Source organism: Neoarius graeffei, chromosome 13 (assembly GCF_027579695.1).
Source record: "Neoarius graeffei isolate fNeoGra1 chromosome 13, fNeoGra1.pri, whole genome shotgun sequence".
NCBI classification, from domain to species: Eukaryota; Metazoa; Chordata; class Actinopteri; order Siluriformes; family Ariidae; genus Neoarius; species Neoarius graeffei.
In genome coordinates this window covers 70238060-70255887 of record NC_083581.1, presented here as the reverse complement: position 1 = coordinate 70255887, position 17828 = coordinate 70238060, and the positions used below count along the sequence as shown (strand labels likewise).

Here is a 17828-nt window from a genome sequence, read left to right as displayed (position 1 = left end):
ATATCCATACCAATAATTTTAATTTTTAATTATTATTATCTTGATGGGCAGCACGGTGGTGTAGTGGTTAGCGCTGTCGCCTCACAGCAAGAAGGTCTGGGTTCGAGCCCCGTGTCCGGCGAGGACCTTTCTGTGTGGAGTTTGCATGTTCTCCCCGTGTCTGCATGGATTTCCTCCAGGTGCTCCGGTTTCCCCCACAGTCCAAAGACATGCAGGTTAGGTTAACTGGTGACTCTAAATTGACCGTAGGTGTGAATGTGAGTGTGAATGGTTGTCTGTGTCTATGTGTCAGCCCTGTGATGACCTGGCGACTTGTCCAGGGTGTACCCCGCCTTTCGCCCGTAGTCAGCTGGGATAGGCTCCAGCTTGCCTGCGACCCTGTAGAACAGGATAAAGCGGCTAGAGATGATGAGATGAGATTATTATCTCGCCCACGACAGAGTAAGCGGGGTGAGGTAGTGTCATCAGTTTGTTTGTTTGTGTGTCTGTCTAGACAGTTGCATTGATTGACTTCAAATTTTCAGGGTAGGTGGGCAATGGGCTGTAGATTACCTGATTAAATTTTGAGGGCAATTGGGTCAAGGTGAAGGTCAAGGTCACTGGAAAGGTCAACCTTTCGGTCAGAATAACATAGTTTCCATTATAACTCAAAAATGGTTGCCAATAGACAGATGTTTACTATTATGAGCATAGGAACTCGCATATGGCCTTTCATTTGGCACCATGATCTTTGACCTTGAGTGACCTTGAAAGGTCAAACTCATGGTCACGGATTTTCAGAGGGCTATAACTTTAAAATGGTTCATGATAGCCAGATGTTTACCATTATCAACACATAAGAAATCCCATATGGGCTTTCAGTTGCCGCCATGACCTTTGACCTTGAATGACTTTTTGAAATGTCAAACTCAAGGTCATAGGACTATAACCTGACAGCTGATGATTGAGAAATATTATCATTATCAACGGGGCGGCACGGTGGTGTAGTGGTTAGCGCTGTCGCCTCACAGCAAGAAGGTCTGGGTTCGAGCCCCGTGGCCGGCGAGGGCCTTTCTGTGTGGAGTTTGCATGTTCTCCCCGTGTCCGCGTGGGTTTCCTCCGGGTGCTCCGGTTTCCCCCACAGTCCAAAGACATGCAGGTTAGGTTAACTGGTGACTCTAAATTGAGCGTAGGTGTGAATGTGAGTGTGAATGGTTGTCTGTGTCTATGTGTCAGCCCTGTGATGACCTGGCGACTTGTCCAGGGTGTACCCCGCCTTTCGCCCATAGTCAGCTGGGATAGGCTCCAGCTTGCCTGCGACCCTGTAGAAGGATAAAGCGGCTAGAGATAATGAGATGAGATGAGATGAGGTATAAAATAAGTGCTGCCGGGTGAGGTTTGTTTTGCCTGGCGACACTTGTTTTTTTCTGTGCTTTGTCCACCCATGTTTACTTCTGCAACCTGGTCCTGGATTGAAACTGATCCGATCCTGATGTTTTGCATTTTCTTACAATCCTGATTCAATTGTAGTCATTTTTGACTGTAAGAAAAGAAATGCACTGAAGGGAAAACACTCGGAATTAATTGGATCTTTTTCTGTGTTTGTCACCAGCCAATTTCTACAAACTCTCTGGCAGTCAGGATGCTCTGTTGTGTGGGAACGGCTCTGACGCTGGGTGAGTTTATCTGCAGTCTCAACAGATATCAGCTTAAATGCGATTAAACATGGTTCAGCAAAGATGCTTTACTGAGATTCCCAGTCTGTCCTGGAATCCTGCAGTTTTATTGCATGTTATGTGTGTTTCTGGTTAGTCGTTGTCCTGAGGGCTACACATGTATGAAGGCTGGACGTAATCCAAATTACGGCTACACCAGCTTTGACAGCTTTGGTTGGGCATTTCTTGCTCTTTTCCGTCTCATGACGCAGGACTTCTGGGAGAACTTGTATATGCTGGTAAGTGTGAATTATATTTTCTTGACTTAGGGCTGTGCATTATATTATTTGTTCATTTTTATGACAGTTTTAGCCTTGGCAGTACTGACATCCCGTTGCAGTATGTAATAAACATTTTTATGATGTTCTGTGGGCATTCTGAATCATCAGTGTGTGGCAATATATTCAGAGCAAGTTATTTTTGACTACAAATAACGTACACAGCGCTACTGAATTGGCAGTGCATCCCAATGGAATATGCAAACTGTATAAACGCAACATTCAAATAGAACCAATCTAGACGTTTAAACTCAGGTAAGTTCAGTGAATTTTTTTCAGTGTAATGAAAAAAAACATTGATTTTACCAGATTTAAAATGTGTATATTGGTTCTATGTGAATGAACTGAGTTGTGTTTATGCGTTTTTTTTTTTTGTACAGCCTGCATGATTTGATAGAGTCCTGGAATAAAATCGAACTCAGCACATGCTGACCTGAGCTGAGAATCAAACCAGCAATCACCGATCTATGAGGCTACTCACTGTACCCAGGCTAGCACATATTTGTTGAGCTTTCTATCACAAATATAACCTCGATAATCTGGTTCGAATCCCATGTCGAGCAATGCTTGTTCAATTGCAATATTGAAAACTACATTGGAATAAATGGTTATTCTGTGGTATATCAGATATATTCCATTCAGCTAGAATGATACTGAATGAGTCAAAGATGAGTAGCTGAATGGAATATATCTGATATACCACAAAAAAGGCAGCCAATATTATTATACATACACACACTCTTTTCCAGTTTTTCGATGTCCGTTGGTATGTTTTTCTCTTGTAAACAGACGGGAACCATGAGGGCCTTCTAGGCCTTCAGAGAAAGCCCAAACGTATCAGCATTCTCGAAGGCCAATGTTAGCTTACCTGCGAGTCAGCACCGTCAGTGCAGCAGTGAAGTCACCTTCCAGCCGGTGTAACATTCATCAGTAGTGTTAGCGAATGCTAATAAAGTAGTCAAGCCAGTGCTATCGAGAGCAAGTAGCACAGGCTAACGACCGAGAAACCAAGATTTATGTCTCCAGACTCTTCTTCCACGTACTCTCGCTACAGTATTTTTCACTCAGATTTAAGTATTCATTTCCCTGTGTAATTTACTTACTTACTTTTAAAATCAACATCGACAGCTACACACAACGGAGTGACCTGGCAGCCTGCCGCTAATCCCTTACAAAATCCTTTGCCCTGTTGCTTTTTTGGTGTGCCTGGCTAAGTTTTAGCTGAGCTCAAGTCCCAGCTCTAATAGTAATGCTTCACCTCTGACATACACACTCTCTTTTCCAGTTTTTTGAAGTCCGTTGGTATGTTTTTCTCTTGTAAACAGAGGGGAACCATGAGGGCCTTCTAGGCCTTCAGAGAAAGCCCAAACATATCAGCATTCTCAAAGGCCAATGCTAGCTTAACCCCGAGTCGGCGCTGTCAGCACAACAGTGAAGTCACCTTCCAGCCAGTGTAGCATTCATCAGTAGTGTTAGCGAATGCTAATAAAGCAGTCAAGCCAGTGCTATCGAGAGCAAGTAGCACAGACTAACAACCGAGAAACTAAGATTTATGTCTCCAGACTCTTCTTGCACATACTCTCGCTACAGTATTCTTCACTCAGACTTAAGTATTCATTTCCCTGTGTAATTTACTTACTTTTAAAATTAACATTGACAGCTACACACAATGGAGCAACCTGGCAACCTACCGCTAATCCCTTGCAAAATCCTTTGCCCTGTTGCTTTTTTGGTGTGTCTGGCTAAGTTTTGGCTGAGCTCAAGTCCCAGCTCTAATAGTAATGCTTCGCCTCTGACATATACACTCTCTTTTCCAGTTTTTCGAAGTCCGTTGGTATGTTTTTCTCTTGTAAATATGCATGAAGGGGCAGCACAGTGGTGTAGTGGTTAGCACTGTCGCCTCACAGCAAGAAGGTCTGGGTTCGAGCCCCGTGGCCGGCGAGGGCCTTTCCGTGCGGAGTTTGCATGTTCTCCCCGTGTCCGTGTGGGTTTCCTCCGGGTGCTCCGGTTTCCCTCACAGTCCAAAGACATGCAGGTTAGGTTAACTGGTGACTCTAAATTGACCGTAGGTGTGAATGTGAGTGTGAATGGTTGTCTGTGTCTATGTGTCAGCCCTGTGATGACCTGGCGACTTGTCCAGGGTGTACCCCGCCTTTCGCCCGTAGTCAGCTGGGATAGGCTCCAGCTTGCCTGCGACCCTGTAGAACAGGATAAAGCGGCTAGAGATAATGAGATGAGATGCTTTCTGTATTTAACCATTTATGAGAGAGAAAGCATTAGGAGCTTCATATTGACTAGGAATCAACTTGAAAAAAATTAATTATTCCATAAAAATCGTATCGCAGCCAAGGCCTACCCTGCTCCTACGTTTGCTTATAAGTCCTTTGTCGTTTCTCCTTCTCATACGCTTTATCGGCGGCCTTTTTCTCCTCTTCAGACCGAGGTTGCTTTGTCCCCGTCTCTGGCGGTTTCTGTACACCTTTCAGAAAATTCCACATCACAAAGTAGCTTTGGCAGATGTAGATGTAAACAACAAAAACACGTGTTTAAATGGGCGATAAAGTGGCCACATCTATTGAATTTGATAACATGATTACCGCGATATTCAACGAGATGCGTTATATGCATGCGCAGTAGTGAAAAAACCGACAGCCTGACTCGTACACGATGTGATTCGGAATTCTTCGGTATTTTCCGTCCTGCCGATAAACACATCGATTAACACAGACACGGCACACGCTTAATATGTGGCGGCTTTAGTTGATGGTGTGTCTGAGTTAGGGCTGCGCGATATGGGAAAAAATGAATATCCCGATACATTTTCTCCATTTCACGATATATGATATATTGAAATCTCCTCTAAAGGACCCAATGAAATCTCACTTTTATTCTTTACTGTTTTCACTACAATCGCTGCAGATTAAATAACATTCTTGGTTAACTTTACAGGTGGTTTTCAACAACATATTTCAAGTTCGTGATTAATCACAATTGAGTTGAAATAAGACTATTTTTATTCAACAAAGATGTAGCACAAACTGCAAAAACAATCTTGAAAATTGCAACAAAGGGGCAACACAATACAGAGCTGCTCAGAGCTCAAATCGATAAAGTGGAAGCTCAACACTGAGAAAGACATTTAGCCTAAATAAGAAAAGTGCTCTTTCATTAAATTATTTTAAAAAATAGAGGTAGATCTCCAAGCTATTAACCTGACTACTGAGAACCACTGGAACATTCACAATAGAGAGAGAGAGATTGAGGGAGAGAAGAGAGAGATCTGCAAAACATCATTTTTCTCTTTGCACACTTTTGAACTGAATGTTTTCTGGCTCTGCCTTTCAGATGTGTATAATTCCGGTGTTGCCTTCTCTGTAAAATGTCTGTGACCAGGCAACTCGTATTTGGGATCGAGTGTGTTTAGTAAGCGTCAGATCACGGAATCCAGGGACACATGTCTGCCCGGGGGCATTTTGAGTTATTGACAGATTCAGAAAGTACAGTTTCTAAGCTTTCCAGTGATGCCTTCCATGTGGAGATCTGACAATATTTGAAGAATGTGTGGCCTTTTGAAAGTGCATACCTCTTAAAACAGGGAAGGGAGAAAATCACCCTCAAATACCGCTTTTCCACTACCAACGCGGCTGAGTTGGGCTGAGCCGTGCTGTGCTGAGTCGGGCTGAGTCGAGCTGAGCGGGGCTGTTGGAGTTGCATTTCGACTACAACCACGCTGAACCGTGCTGGCTGGGAGTGGGTGGATACATTGGGTGGAGTTAGCGAAAGTGGGTGGACGTCACGTGATGTCGTTAAGCAGTGCAAACAGTGACATCAGTGAGCTTTTAAGCGGTAGTCTCACGACCCGAATAGTAAACAATAAACATGGAAGGACATGGAGTCGTTAGTGTTGCTGGTCTTGGTTCTGTGGCTTGTTGTCACCGACAACGCCAACAGATACTGGCAAGAGCGTATAGATGAGGCGAGGCACGTAAGGCTTCAGAAATTCTCGTAATTCGTAATTCTTCTTCTTCCGGGTTTACGGTGTTTACAGATCCCAGCGTGCTCACGGAGCGTGTGTGGGCATGTGAGGACACTCCTCCTCACCAATCAGTGCACAGGGGAGTGTCTGCTCACGCCCCCAGCCTCACTCGGCTCGCTTTGGCTCGCTTCAGCCCCACTCCAAAACCGTGCGAGTTTTAGGGGCTAAGCAGGGCTGAAGCGAGCCGAATCGTACTGTTCTTTGGTAGTCGAAACGCGAGCCATGTCGGGCTGAAGTGAGCTGAAGCGAGCTGAAGTGAGCTGAAAAAGGGTAGTGGAAAAGGGCCAATAGTTTTCCTTCTCAGCTACTCTGGGTGCAGGGCGGGCACATAATGGTGCTCATTTGCATGACATTAAGGAAAGCCCTACCCCCTACTAGCTAGCACGATGCTACTTTCATGTAAACAAAGATCACCATGTCAATTTTCCTTCCATGCAAAGTATGCCCAAAACAATTAAGAAGTACAAAAATAAGTCCTAAAGTATACTTTAACATTTTGTGGTTGAAAAATTACTCACACCGTAAGAAAGAAAGATAGCACGATGATAACACAACTAACACAACGCTAGTTTCATGTAACCAAACCACAACACTCTCCGTTACATGCAAAAATAACCACACAACCTTAGATTAATAAACTTACCCCATCAGAAAGAGAAACATCGCCTTGCACACATCAATGCCTCCGATGGAATGTAGTCCTTTTTGGAAGCCTGGTTTTTCCACTATATTAATCGGGATCATGTCTTTGGCAATGACGTTAGTGATTGCATCCGTTATAGCTCTCCATCTCTGACTCGTTTTCTCATATGGGGTGGCTTTGGAGAACGAGGCCGCTATGGTCATTTGTCTAGCTTGTGGGGGGGTTTTAGCTCGTGGGCAAGTAGTTCAGAGTTTAAGAGACTCTTCATACTGTACTGGGTGAGTTTTCAGGTGATGGAACATATTTGTAGTGCTGCTGCCTTTCGTGATGACAGGTTTTTTTTGCACACTTTACAAATTGGCATTTGCTGTTACACGTCCTCCTCATGATATCAAAAAAAAAAAAAAGCCAGATGACTGACCCCTTACTAGTTCTTTTAGGAACCAATTCGTCCGCTTCCATTTTTAATCTGTCGCTGAAATTGACAGAGCTTACACGGTAGCCTATGCAACACCAGCGATTGCACGAACTGAGTCAGCGCTGTAAACCAAAACTAGAAAATCTTCCCGCAAGTTCCTTTCAGCACCTGATGTCGCCCAGGATTGGTTGGCAAGTGTGTGACGTTATTGTTTTTTTTACCCTTAGGCAGCCTCTCACGTTGCTGCCTGAGGGACAGGGAGAAAACCACCGGAAAATGTTTTAAACAAATGCAGCAAACACGAAACAAACGCAAGTCGGCAGATGACCATAAAATACTCGATAGTTACGATATAATAATTTTATGTATCTCACACAGAATTTTCGGAGATATATCGAGTATTCGATATATCGCACAGCCCTAGTCTGAATCTTCGCTTCATATATATTTTTTATTTTCAACTAGCCAGCCGGGCTGGCTAGTGACAGGAATTACCCGCCAGATGACAAATTAAGTCGCCTCGGGTGACCGGACCACCGCGAATTTCGAGCCGTGCACTGTGTACCCACATCTCTACTTCTGTACGTCTGTACAGAGACTAATTTCAGGATTTAACGGATTTGTACTGATGACATCAGGATCCCAAATGAGCGTCTTGATAGCCAAACAAATAACACTGCCACCCAAGGACTCGCTCTTTACACCGGCTGTGTTGTACAGTATGGTTTTAACCTGCTAACCCTACCACCACCATGCTTTCTCAGTGAAGCACACTCCAAAAGGGTGGGGTCATTCCACATATCAACAAAATATTTAAGTTCTTCATTTATAATTAGATATAACATTTACATTTAACATTTGAATTAAACATTTGCATTTACATTTATCTTTTATGTTTATGTTTATATTTAGCATTTACATTTACAATTTACATATAAAAACATTATTTACATTTACAAATAATGAGCAGTTTTCAAGTAGCCTAGTAAACTAGACCCACCCGCCTAGCGGCCAAAAATATTTTTGCCTAGCGAGTGGGTCTAGCCTCGCACCATATAAACAAAAACACCCCGGGCATCAAATCGTGCCCGCCAATCACAACGCAAGGTTTTTGTTTGGATTCTTTGGGCGGGCTTTTGCAGGAGTGAAGACAAAGCTGCGCGACGCTGGAGAAAGCGCAACAGGAAAGATGGCTATGGCTAGTGAACAGCGCGCGTTTGACTCCGCTTTGGAATCAGTTTTAGAAGAATTAGCCTTGGAGTTTTCGTTGAAACATGAGCAGGAAGAGGCTCTCCGCTCATTCCTTTTCAAGAAGGACATTTTCACTGTTTTGCCGACCGGCTATGGCAAAAGTCTGATCTACCAGCTGGCTCCGCTTGCAGCCAAAAGGATGGGGCTAGTTTGTGCAGTACGAAGAATTAATAAACAGCTTTGAAACACTACTTTTTGATTGTTTCTTATTTTCCCGTTATTTTAAATTTAAGGGAAATTATTTCACCAAACACCACTAAATAAAAACTCTCAAAAACAGTTTAAGCAAACCCTTGAAAAACACTTGAAAAAAATAAGTGTATGTTAAGTATGTGGTACAGACTCCAAACTTGTGGTCATTATCTCCAAACTTCTTAATATCTAGAACCTGTTTATTAATTAATACTCATTTTGAAAAAATATTTATTTCAAGGCCTCCCCCACTGCTTTCTGTCGCTCTGACTACGTCACAGTCACTGTTGCGCTGATTGGTCAGAGCGTTGGCCTATACGCACAGAGACAGTTTGAAAGACAGCGGTTTGTTCCTCCCACACCCGTCGGAAATGTCTACGGATCGAGGCCAGACTAAATATTCACATTTAGTCTGGCTTGCCAGGCTAGTTTTCAAGTCCTTTTTATACGGAAAAATAATATGAGGAAATGGAGCACTGTTTTTTTTTTTTTCCTTTTGCATGAATTTCTCTCTAAATGTAGGAATATTGTGCTAAATCATGAAAAAAATGACACCCATAAAAAGGTTAAATACAAACCTTTTGGTGCCCCATAGACAGGGTGTTTTGTGGTTTCTCTGTAATATACCAAGCTACATTTATTGGACTTCTTTTTCTTCTTTCATTTGTGGTTGTTCCATGACATTATTAACTATAATAATATGGCTGGGCAGCCATGGCCTGAAGGTTAGAGAAGCATCCTTGGGCTCAAATCGTTGCTGGTTCGATTCCTGGGACTGACAGGAAAAATGTGAGAGGAGTTGAGTGAATGAACAACACTTTCCTCTCCCTCTGTTTCATGGCTGAAGTGCCCTTGAGCAAGATACCTAACCCCTAACTGCTCCCCGGGTGATGTAGCATAGCTGCCCACTGCTCTGTGTGTATCGTATGTGTTCACTGCTTCAGATGGGTTAAATGCAGAGGAAGAATTTCACTGTGCTTGAGTGTACATGTGACAAAGGCTTCTTCTTCTATAAATGGAAAAAAAGTTTGACACATCATTGTTTAATACACTACCGTTCAAAAGTTTGGGGTCACCCAGACAATTTAGTGACAATTTAGTGAAAAGTCACACTTTTATTTACCACCATAAGTTGTAAAATGAATAGAAAATATAGTCAAGACATTTTTCTGGCCATTTTGAGCATTTAATCGACCCCACAAATGTGATGCTCCAGAAACTCAATCTGCTCAAAGGAAGGTCAGTTTTATAGCTTCTCTAAAGAGCTAAACTGTTTTCAGCTGTGCTAACATGATTGTACAAGGGTTTTCTAATCATCCATTAGCCTTCTGAGGCAATGAGCAAACACATTGTACCATTAGAACACTGGAGTGAGAGTTGCTGGAAATGGGCCTCTATACACCTATGGAGATATTGCACCAAAAACCAGACATTTGCAGCTAGAATAGTCATTTACCACATTAGCAATGTATAGAGTGGATTTCTGATTAGTTTAAAGTGATCTTCATTGAAAAGAACAGTGCTTTTCTTTCAAAAATAAGGACATTTCAAAGTGACCCCAAACTTTTGAACGGTAGTGTACATAAAAATTATAATCATGGTTGTGGTATAAGTGAGATAAAACACATTGGGAAATGCTGATATTGGAAACTAATCAAGTTCTGGGTGGTAACAGTAACTCCACTTCTTCATACCAATCTGTCATTAGTTATTTTCTTATAATACCTGTAGCAAAGCAAGAGAACAGTCACCTTATCCTGCCTTGAACCCAGGTTTACAGGATACAAACCTGCACCTCACACTGCCCTCCCCTTCAGGAGGAGCACCCGTGCACTTCACCTCCCCCCAGCCACACTTCTCCCATACCAGGGTGCCCCACACACTCATGCTTCACCCATCTCTGGGGTCCCTCACCCAGGGGCCAACTATCCTGGGGGTCCTTTGTAGAGCTCACACACAGGGTACACCTCCAATGGCCTTCCAGCAAGCCATCCCACTTCTGGTACCAGGGTGCCCCACACACTCATGCTTCACCCATCTCTGGGGTCCCTCACCCAGGGGCCACCTATCCTGGGGGTCCCTCGTACAGCTCACATACAGGGCACACCTCCAATGTCCTCCCGGCAAGCCATCCCACTTCTGACACCAGTGAAAGCAAAGCGAGAGAACAGTCACCCCTTGCCATGCCTTGAACCCAGGTCACCAGGGTGCCCCACACACTCATGCTTCACCCATCTCTGGGGTCCCTCACCCAGGGGCCACCTATCCTGGGGGTCCCTCATACAGCTCACCACAGGGCACACCACCAATGGCCTCCCAGTAAGCCATCCCACTTCTGGTACCATCTGTACCATAGCAAGAGAACAGTCACCTTGCCCTGCCTTGAACCCAGGTCTACAGGGTGCTAAACCTGCACCCTGACCACAACATCAAAGAGCCAGGCTCATTGGTATAGCAGTCAGAGCACATACTCAACTGTAGTAATGGACACGCCGTCACAATGTTATAATCACGTTGTCTGTTATCACCCAAATGAGGATGGGTTCCCTTTTGAGTCCGGTTCCTCTTGAGGTTTCTTCCTAATGTCGTCTGATGGAGTTTTTCCTTGCCACCGTTGCCACAGGCTTGCTCATTGGGGATAGATTAGGGATAAAATTAGCTCATGTTTAAAGTCATTCAAATTCTGTAAAGCTGCTTTGCGACAATGTCTATTCTTAAAAGCGCTATACAAATAAACTTGACTTGACAATACCTTATCATGTTTGTTCTTCTTTTATTATTTTCAATTTTAGCAGAAATATGCAATTCATTTAAAAAAAAGTTTTGACATAAAATATAAATGTGCAATTTTTATTTCATGCATATTTCTATGCTGGTCAAACACCACATGGGTTCAGTTTCCTTTGTCTACTCAGAGAGTGAATGTACAGTAATACTCCTTAAATAGTGCTATGAAACACTCGAAATTGGATTAGATGTAACAGTGAGTCTGAGCTTCGGTATCTCTGTGTGTTTAGTGGTGGTGCTGAGTGGAACGTTGTCGGCTGCTCTGTAATGGCTGAAACACTTTAGAATACAGAAGCAGCCGGGAAGAGGCATGAAATATTAACCTGCGGATTACAGCGCAGGCAGGCTGATGAGAAATGACTCCCAGATGGGAGCACATAGCATACCCTATTTTTGGTCAGAGCTTTGAATCTAGGTTTTTAATATTCGCTCACTTTCATGTCATGCTTGTTGGCGACCCCCTGCTTCTCTGCATGGCACGGGGCTATATTTACACCCACTCACCTTCTAATGATGCGGCTGTTATCCAGTCTTTTCTTTTGTTATCGTTCAGAGTTTCAGTTTTGAACGTCTGGAATGCCTGGATGCATAGGAAACTACGTCAGAACCTCAATAATTCATGTATTTTATTTATTAGAGGGAAGGTTTTTGAGGTGGATGTGATGGGAACAGTTGTTTAAATGACCTCATGGCAGTCATCTGAGCTCAAAGTGTTTTTTCTTCTGTGCCTGAGTCCTCTAGTAGAATGATTTATTAAATGCTGCATCTTTATTCATTTGTGTTTACATGCACATAGAGAAAATCAAATTTCTGCCGTTGCTCGACTGAAATCAAAGTTCTAAATGCCATGGAAACACCTTAGCTAGGCTGAAATTGAACCGAACTGGATTTCTCGTAATCGAGCTACACGACCTAGATTATGCGATTTTTGCCGAGCTACTTAGTGCATGTAAACCCTATCGAGCTACGTAGTCGAGCTACTTACTTCAGCACTGCCCCTTCCGGAAGTGACGAGTGACAAGACCACAAGCGGGTAACACGACAGCCTCGGTCGGCATGACAACAGTAGTAGCGAGCAGCAGAAGAGGTCAGGAGGAACAAACGAAGAAGAGAAAATGGCGAGCAGAAACATGCACTTCCGGAGCAATGAGGAGACAGAGTTCATGCTCATTCAGCTTAAGGAGTTGAATATATTAAAATTCATGGACGGGAGAAAAACACGCAATGGAGAACACGGAACTGATAACTTTGTTTACACTCTTGAATAGCTCTTCTTCATGACGACAACCGGAAGTGTACCAACACGATGGGGCGTGTAGCGCCACCTGTGGCTCGGGTGCACAATGTACCTCACACAATAGCTCGATTTCCTTGTGTGCATGTAGGATTGGATTTCTCTGGCACCCCTGCTGGGACCCTTTGCTCGATTACCGACAGCAGCTCGATTTGGATGTGCATGTAAACGCACTGACTGTTACAGCCCACTTATTAGCTGCAGATTTCACTGATCTTACCGTATACATGTGTATATACACAGTAGGGTGCATTGCCCTCACTTTCATAAAATCTGATGCATTTTTGTTTGGGTGTTCCTTTTCACCAATAAAGACATCCTGTGAAATTTTTTGACCATATTCAAAAGTCTAATGGCGGCACCATGAGGTTCATTTTTTGCCAAAAAACGCTTATTTTATGTTTTCGCGTAAGGTTTGAATCACAATGTTGGACTCCATTTATTAATTTCTTGTGACCCAGAGATCATGTTAAGAACCTTTGCAAGGGATTGAGAAGCATTAATGTGATTCATAATACATTTGTATTGTTTAAAAGTAGTTGAGCAATGATTCAATGAACAGCTAAAACTCAAACTGTGCTTGATAATATATTTAGAATATGTACTAAAAATGTGTATCTAAGATATTTGATATACTCTGTAAGGTGCCATAATGTTTCATGAAAAGTGATCGAAATTTTGTCATAAAAGTCATAAAATAGCAGCTTTTTCCATAACTTTGAGCTCCTGGTGCCACCATTAAACTTTTGAATTTTGTCAAAATATTTCACCCAGTGTGTTTTCTTACCAAAAGGAACACAAAAACAAAAATACATCATGATCGGAGGAACTTTTCATTTTTAGGGGGCAACTGATGCACCCTAATACACAGCCTGGCCAAAAAAGTGACCATTTGGGTTTAAATGAGCAAATATTGAAGAGCCTTTGATTGGATAATAGCCCCCAAGCATAACTTTGTCATCACTTGTTTATCACAATGCATTATGGTGGATAGCCGGGGTCGGTAGTTGGGCAATATAGCGGATGTTGGGGTAATTTTACGTGAGAGTAATGTGAGAGGAGCGATTTTGCTGTGCTCTGTTGCGGAAGACAATGAAATTAGTGATTTAAAGAGGTGGATAACATGTCGAGGGTTTACAGGAGGAAAATCGGAATCCTAATCAAGCTTGGTGAGAAGGTAAGACGCAAGTGACAAGAATTCATACAACCTAGAGGTTGACCGAGTTGACCACACTGTACAACATCATCAAATCTCAGAATGTCTTATCAAAACATTTTATAAATGAGTGATTAATTAAATAAAACTTGATATCAGGAAAGATTACAAAAAAAAATCTTTGGAAACCCGCTGATCTGCCATGTCATGTTCAGTATAACACTACGTTCAGACTGCAACCTGAAACGACCCATATCCGATTTGTTGTGAAATCCGATTTTTTTGTTAGGCTGTTCACATTACCAATTCTATGAGACTTGTATGCGATCTCCAATATGAACGGAAAACAACCCAAAAGTGTCCCGCATGCGCAAATTGACACGTAATAAGCACATCTACGTAATACGTAAACAAAAAAAAGCGCACTCTTCATGTTTAATGATTTTTTTTTGTTTAATTATCTGGTTAGTGTTAAAGTGTGAGGTCTCGTGTGTGTTTTTGTTTCTGAACTGAAATGAAAACGTGTAGCCTGGTAACGAGGGTTGACTCCTAAATGTCTCTCTAATTTCTATATAAGTGCACTACATGTTACTAGGCAGTAATGGATTTTTAAACTCTATATAGTGCACTCAAGCTTCAGTAGGCAGTCATTTGGGATACGGCCGGTGTATTACCAAACTCTTAATCCAGGCTTAATAATTTGCACATATTTATTTCGTCATATTAATAAACTTTTTCTACATTTTTATAAATATTTATTTAGATTGTTTATAGCCAGCTGAATTCTGCAACTTCTCTCAGCGCTGGCTCAAGGTGCATAAACACCAGTGCAGTTTGCGATGGAGATGAGGCGAGACCTGGCGATGTGGTTTTTGTGGCGGCGGCGGAACTCACACAATAATCTGATTAATGTGGGCAGCAGACTAATGAGACCGAAGGTGTCAAATTACTGGAAATTTCCAGAACAATCTTATAATCTTGTAATACAGGATGGTTTAAGTTATAAATCAGTTATAGAAACTGTTTTATTTAATCAGGCTAACAGATAAACATCCAGGTCCCTACCAAATCCACCATTAGCTTAATCAATTCTATAAAAGTCTATTTAAATTCTGAAAACTGTATAAATGTTGTTGTTTTCCACCAAAGAGGCGGGATTAGCCAACGCAGAATAGTGACATTTGTCTCTTGTTGATGACGTGTAGGTCGCATGAATGCGACCTGTCCGGTCAGACTGCAGTCGCATGCGAAAATATCGGATATGCATCGGATTTAGGACCACATATCCAAGCAGCCTGGGTCGCATGTGAAAAAATCGGATCTGTGTCGTTCAGATTGTCAATAACAAATCGGATACAGGTCGCATATGGGCAAAAAAATCGGATAGGGGTCGTCTCAGGGTGCAGTCTGAACGTAGTCTAAATGCATTTACTTCAGTAAACGCCGTTAGTGAGATACACTGAACATTATACAGTGCTCAACATAAATGAGTACACCCCTTTTGAAAAATAACATTTTAAACAATATCTCAATGAACACAAATAATTTCCAAAATGTTGACAAGACAAAGTTTAATATAACATCTGTTTAACTTATAATGTGAAAGTAAGGTTAATAATATAACTTAGATTACACATTTTTCAGTTTTACTCAAATTAGGGTGGTGCAAAAATGAGTACACCCCACAACAAAAACTGCTACATCTAGTACTTTGTATGGCCTCCATGATTTTTAATGACTGCACCAAGTCTTCTAGGCATGGAATGAACAAGTTGGTGACATTTTGCAACATCAATCTTTTTCCATTCTTCAACAACGACCTCTTTTAGTGACTGGATGCTGGATGGAGAGTGATGCTCAACTTGTCTCTTCAGAATTCCCCAATGAAAATAATTTCTTTCCACCACAAAGGTGAAGGCTACAAGAAGATCAGCAAAGCTTTACTTATCAGTCAGAATACTGATAAGCAAAAGTGGTACAAAAATTTAAGAAAGATGGAACTGCAACCATCTCACAGAGACGTCCAGGTCGTCCACGGAAGTTAACACCTCGACAGGAGCGTCTTCTGATGAGAAGGGTTGAAAATCGGCATGCAAGTTCACTGCAGTTATCTAAAGAAGTAGAAAGCCAAACTGGGGTGACTATTTCCTGTGACACAATACGGCGTACACTGCAGAGGAATGGCATGCATGGATGCCGTCCACGAAAGAAGCCTCTCTTAAAGCCCAGGCACAAAAAAGCCCGCCTAGAGTTTGCCAGGGCCCATGCTGACAAAGATGAAGACTACTGGGACTCTATACTCTGGAGTGATGAGACCAAGATAAATGTTTTTGGACCTGATGGCTTCAAAACTGTATGGCGTCGCAAAGGTGAGGAATACAAAGAAAAATGCATGGTGCCTACAGTGAAACATGGTGGTGGCAGTGTCCTTATGTGGGGCTGCATGAGTGCTGCTGGTGTCGGGGAGCTGCATTTCATTGATGGCATCATGAATTCACAGATGTATTGCTCTATACTGAAAGAGAAAATGCTACCATCACTCCATGCCCTTGGTCGTCGTGCACTTTTCCAACATGACTAAACGCACATCTAAGGCCACTGTTGGATTTCTGAAGAAGAACAGGGTGAAAGTGAGTCAGTGGCCAAGTATGTCTCCTGATCTGAACCCAATCGAACATCTATGGGGAATTCTGAAGAGACAAGTTGAGCATCACTCTCCATCCAGCATCCAGTCACTAAAAGAGGTCATTGTTGAAGAATGGAAAAAGATTGATGTTGCAAAATGTTGCCAACTTGTTCATTCCATGCCTAGAAGACTTGGTGCTGTCATTAAAAATCATGGAGGCCATACAAAGTACTAGATGTAGTAGTTTTTGTTGTGGGGTGTACTCATTTTTGCACCACCCTAATTTGAGTAAAACTGAAAAATGTGTAATCTAAGTTTATATTATTAACCTTACTTTAATGTTATAAGTTAAACAGATGTTATATTAAACTTTGTCTTGTCAATATTTTGGAAATTGCTTGTGTTCATTGAGATATTGTTTAAAATGTTACTTTTCAAAGGGGGTGTACTCATTTACACTGAGCACTGTACGGTACATACCCAAAAGAGAACCCTTCGTGGTTTGGGAGTTTTATCGGTCCGACAAGCTTGTTTGGCTGCCGAATGCTTCGGTATGTTTTGAGGCAAAGGCCGAAGAATGCTTCTTTGTTTTTACAGGCTTTGAAATATCACTAATTTCAGACGATGAACACTGTCGATTGTTATAATCTTCTATAACCGAAGGCCGTTCCGCAGACCATGGAAATATCGCTGAGTCACAGTGTAAGTACGTCTTTTTCCCACCAGAGAAATGTAAGCTACAAACACTTGTCCATTTTGATTCAGTTTGAAAGTTTTCATTGCAGATGAAACTTATCCATTTCTTTCTTCTCTTCTCCTCGACTGACAGCTGATAAAAGCTCAAATTAGGTGTTCTCTTTGTTGTGGAGACACAGTAAGGCACACAGCAATTCACTTTAGGTGGCATGGTTAAAACTGGTTAAACAGAACAATGCAGTGTTTAACAAAGGCGAAAGTAAACAGTATAGTGGAGCTGACCCTGGGTATCACCCGTAATGCATTGCGGTAAACAAGCGATGACCTAGTCAGGGGTTACTGCAGTGATTAGTATGTTTCAGCTGGCAACAATTTTTTAACCCTCACTGATGCAGTGAGTAGATTCTCATTTCTTGAACGGCCATATCAGAAGATATATCCTGTGGTTGTGGAAAAGATGTTACTATATTTCAGAAGGTCAAATTATTGGCCTGAATCAAGCAAATAAAATAACGAAGGAAATTGCTGAAATTACTGGAATTGGGTTAAGAACTTAAAGCATTATTAAAACCTGGAAGAATAGTGGTTTCCAGGAAGTGACAGTTTACCGTCAAGTTTGTGGAAGAAATGTGGTTGAAAAAAATCTTGACTGTCCGTGATCGGTCACTTAGATACTTGAAGTTGAATCATAAACAATTGACTGTAGAACTCACGGCTATGTTTTGTAGTGAAAGTAGGAGCATTTCCACACTTCCAA

At 42.1% G+C, this 17828-nt stretch overlaps 1 protein-coding gene across 12 annotated transcripts in view; it reads left to right on the top strand.

Annotated features, from left to right (window-relative positions):
• scn8aa (sodium channel, voltage gated, type VIII, alpha subunit a) overlaps positions 1-17828 on the top strand; it is a 170902-nt gene that overhangs the window by 67181 nt on the left and 85893 nt on the right. For all 12 annotated transcript variants that reach the window (XM_060938434.1, XM_060938436.1, XM_060938437.1 and 9 more), the window contains 2 exons: positions 1592-1655; positions 1792-1933. In XM_060938434.1, the coding sequence (XP_060794417.1) occupies positions 1592-1655; positions 1792-1933 (206 nt within the window). The remainder of the gene's footprint in view (positions 1-1591; positions 1656-1791; positions 1934-17828) is intronic.